The sequence below is a fragment of the Oncorhynchus gorbuscha genome, unplaced genomic scaffold (assembly GCF_021184085.1).
Source record: "Oncorhynchus gorbuscha isolate QuinsamMale2020 ecotype Even-year unplaced genomic scaffold, OgorEven_v1.0 Un_scaffold_2793, whole genome shotgun sequence".
NCBI lineage: Eukaryota > Metazoa > Chordata > Actinopteri > Salmoniformes > Salmonidae > Oncorhynchus > Oncorhynchus gorbuscha.
The window spans coordinates 8,734-12,500 of NW_025747208.1; the positions used below are offsets into that span (position 1 = coordinate 8,734).

The 3,767-nt window shown below is 50.7% G+C and overlaps 1 protein-coding gene across 1 annotated transcript in view; it reads right to left on the reverse strand.

Annotated features, from left to right (window-relative positions):
* Nucleotides 1-227: 227 nt before the first annotated feature.
* LOC124026746 (metallophosphoesterase MPPED2-like) overlaps nt 228-3,767 on the reverse strand; it is a 33,348-nt gene continuing 29,808 nt past the window's right edge. The window contains exons 3-4 of the mRNA XM_046339499.1: nt 2,409-2,522; nt 228-398 (exon numbers count right to left, since the gene is read on the reverse strand). Coding sequence (XP_046195455.1) covers nt 280-398; nt 2,409-2,522 — 233 coding nt within the window. The 3' untranslated portion in view covers nt 228-279. The remainder of the gene's footprint in view (nt 399-2,408; nt 2,523-3,767) is intronic.

Consider the following 3,767-nt stretch of genomic DNA (forward strand, 5'->3'; position numbering starts at 1 on the left):
GACTGCTTTTTCTTCCATAGCAAGATTGTATAACCACTCAGCACCCTATAACCCTACACCCCCCTATAACTCACACCCACCACCCCCTATAACCCCCACCCCCACCCCCACCTCTAACCCTACACCCCCTATAACCCTACACCCCCACACTCTTTCACTTTACAGCTTACAAAATAACAATATTTGAGAGAAACACTTAATATAATTATTTTGACATTATTTGTTAGAAAAAAAAGGTTATTCTGGCCAACCACTCCCCCCCTCTTTCACAGGTCATTCTCAGGAGCTGGAGGGGTTGGGCAGGTCGAACACGATTGGGGGGTTGGTGGGCTGGAAGCTGATCGTGCACGTGGAGGAGTTGATGAACGTGGTGCAGCCGTCAGTCATGATGCCATATCCTGTGGGGGAAGAACGCATCATCAGCACACGCCATGGGGAAGTACAATGCATCATCAACATTGGCCATGAAGTGAGAAACCGTATTGTCAAATCGATTCATCAAAACCCCACAGGGTGCATTTCTTTCTGAGAGGCTTCTTTAATGGTCTCTCCTCTGAACTGAACATAATGTCTCCAACACCACCTCCATCATCCCTGTCTACACCCATAATGTCTCCAACACCACCTCCATCATCCCTGTCTACACCCATAATGTCTCCAACACCACCTCCCCAACACCCCATAATGTCTCCAACACCACCTCCCCACCCTGTCGACCCCTGTCTCCAACACCACCTACACCCCCCATAATGTCTCCAACACATAATGTCTCCAACACCTCATCCCACCCCATAATGTCTCCAACACCTCCTCCATCACACCACCTCCCCACCCTGTCGACCCCATAATGTCTCCAACACCACCTCCATCATCCCATAATGTCTCCCCACACCCCATAATGTCTCCAACACCACCTCCCCACCCTGTCGACCCCATAATGTCTCCAACACCACCTCCCCACCCTGTCGACCCCATAATGTCTCCAACACCACCTCCCCACCCTGTCGACCCCATAATGTCTCCAACACCACCTCCCCACCCCCATAATGTCTCCAACACCACCTCCCCATCCCTGTCGACCCCATAATGTCTCCAACACCACCTCCCCATCATCCCTGTCTCCAACACCACCTCCCCACCCATAATGTCTCCATGTCTCCACACCACCTCCCTGTCTACCCCATAATCTCCATCATCCCTGTTGACCCCATAATGTCTCCAACACCACCACCCCACCCTGTCTACCCCATAATGTCTCCAACACCACCACCCCACCCTGTCTACCCCATAATGTCTCCACCCCACACAACACCACCCCACCCTGTCTCCCTCATAATGTCTCCAACACACCCCACCCTGTCTACCTCCATAATGTCTCCAACACCACCTCCATCATCCCTGTCGACCCCATAATGTCTCCAACACTACCTCCATCATCCCTGTCTACTCCATAATGTCTCCAACACCACCTCCATCATCCCTGTCTACACCCATAATGTCTCCAACACCACCTCCATCATCCCTGTCTACACCCATAATGTCTCCAACACCACCTCCCCACCCTGTCGACCCCATAATGTCTCCAACACCACCTCCCATCCTACCCCATAATGTCTCCAACACCCCATACCCTGTCTATGTCTCCCCCAATGTCTCCACCACCTCCCCACCCTGTCGACCCCATAATGTCTCCAACAACCACCACCCATCTCCAACACCACCACCCCCCTGTCTCCATAATGTCTCATCCCTGTCTACCCCATAATGTCTCCCCACCCCACCCCACCACACACCACCTCCATCACCTCTGACCCCTGTCTACCCCATAATGTCTCCAACACCACCTCCATCCCACCCCATAATGTCTCCAACACCACCTCCCCACCCTGTCTACCCCATAATGTCTCCAACACCACCTCCCCACCCCACCCCATAATGTCTTCAACACCACCACCCCACCCTGTCTACCCCATAATGTCTCCAACACCACCTCCCCACCCAGACCCCATAACCACCACCTCCCCACCCTGTCTACCCCATAATGTCTCCAACACCACCTCCCCACACCCCATAATATCTCCAACACCACCACCCCACCCTGTCTACCCCATAATGTCGACTCCATAATGTCTCCAACACCACCTCCACACCCTGTCTACCCCATAATATCTCCAACACCACCACCCCACCCTGTCTACCCCCATAATGTCTCCAACACCCCCGCCCACCCTGTCTACCCCATAATATCTCCAACACCACCTCTCCCATCCCTGTCTAAGCAGGAGAAGGTACTGAACAGAAACCCATAACAACCCATCTCTCTTTCTCTCTAATCCATCCCTACTCCAAGTGCTTCTTCTACCCTGGGTTGTGAGGGGTGTGTGTCTATGGGAGGCATTTTGACTGACCTTCATGTATTCCTCCGAAGGCGTGTAGTTTGGGCCGGACCCTCCTCTGGACCGTGTTGAGCAGCTCCACACAGCCCACCCTCTGCAGCTCCTTAGGAACCCAGTCTCTGAACCCTGAGGAACATGCAAGAAAGACAACAAACCTAGATAATACAGCAACAATAACCTAGCACAATAGTTACTAGGTAAAGCTATGCACCTTTTCTATTTTCCGTAGGTAAAGTCTTATCCCCAGCCCCTCCCCCTCTCTCCCTCCCTCCCTTTCTCCATACTCCGGCCCCTCCCTCCCTTTCTCCATACTCCAGCCCCTCCCTCCCTTTCTCCATACTCCAGCCCCTCCCCCTTTCTCCATACTCCAGCCCCCCTCCCTTTCTCCATACCCCAGCCCCCTCCCCTTTCTCCATACCCCAGCCCCTCCCCCTTTCTCTATACTCCGGCCCCTCCCCCTCTCTCCCTTTCTCCATACTCCAGCCCCTCCCCCTTCTCCATACTCTGGCCCCAGCCCCTCCCCCTTTCTCCATACTCCAGCCCCAGCCAATCGTTTCCAGTGTCTGTCACACTGGTGTGAAATCGAGTTTCCCTATGCAATCAAACAGCACACGTAGCAGTAGTAGTAGCAGCAGGAGAGGAAGGAAATCTGTCAATAATGCCAGACACAGAATAGAAAGAGGGACAAGAACAACTGTAGCTCAACAACTGAAGCTCAACAGCTGAAGCTCAACAACTGAAGCTAAACAACTATGGAAAACAACTGAAGCTAAACAACTACGGAAAACAACTGAAGCTCAACAAATAAGGAAAACTGAAGCTCAACAACTAAGGAAAACAACTGAAGCTCAACAACTAAGGAAAACAACTGAACTAAGGAAAACAACTGAAGTTCAACAACTAAGGAAAACAACTGAAGTTCAACAACTAAGGAAAACAACTGAAGCTCAACAACTAAGGAAAACAACTGAAGCTCAACAACTAAGGAAAACAACTGAAGTTCAACAACTAAGGAAAACAACTGAAGCTAACAGCTAAGGAAAACAACTGAAGCTCAACAACTAAGGAAAACAACTGAAGGAAAAACAACTAAGGAAAACAACTGAAGCTAAAAACAGCTGAAGCTAAACAGCTAAAAACAATTTCATGTTCTACTGAGGGAGTAAACAAAGTTCCACTGTCAAATATAGAACCAGACTGGTTGGGAACATTAGAATTCTGCAGGGGAGGAGGGCTAAGATGATTATGCAAAGCTGATGCAGTGTACACACACACACACACACACACACACACACACACACACACACACACACACACACACACACACACACACACACACACACACACACACACACACACACACACACACAC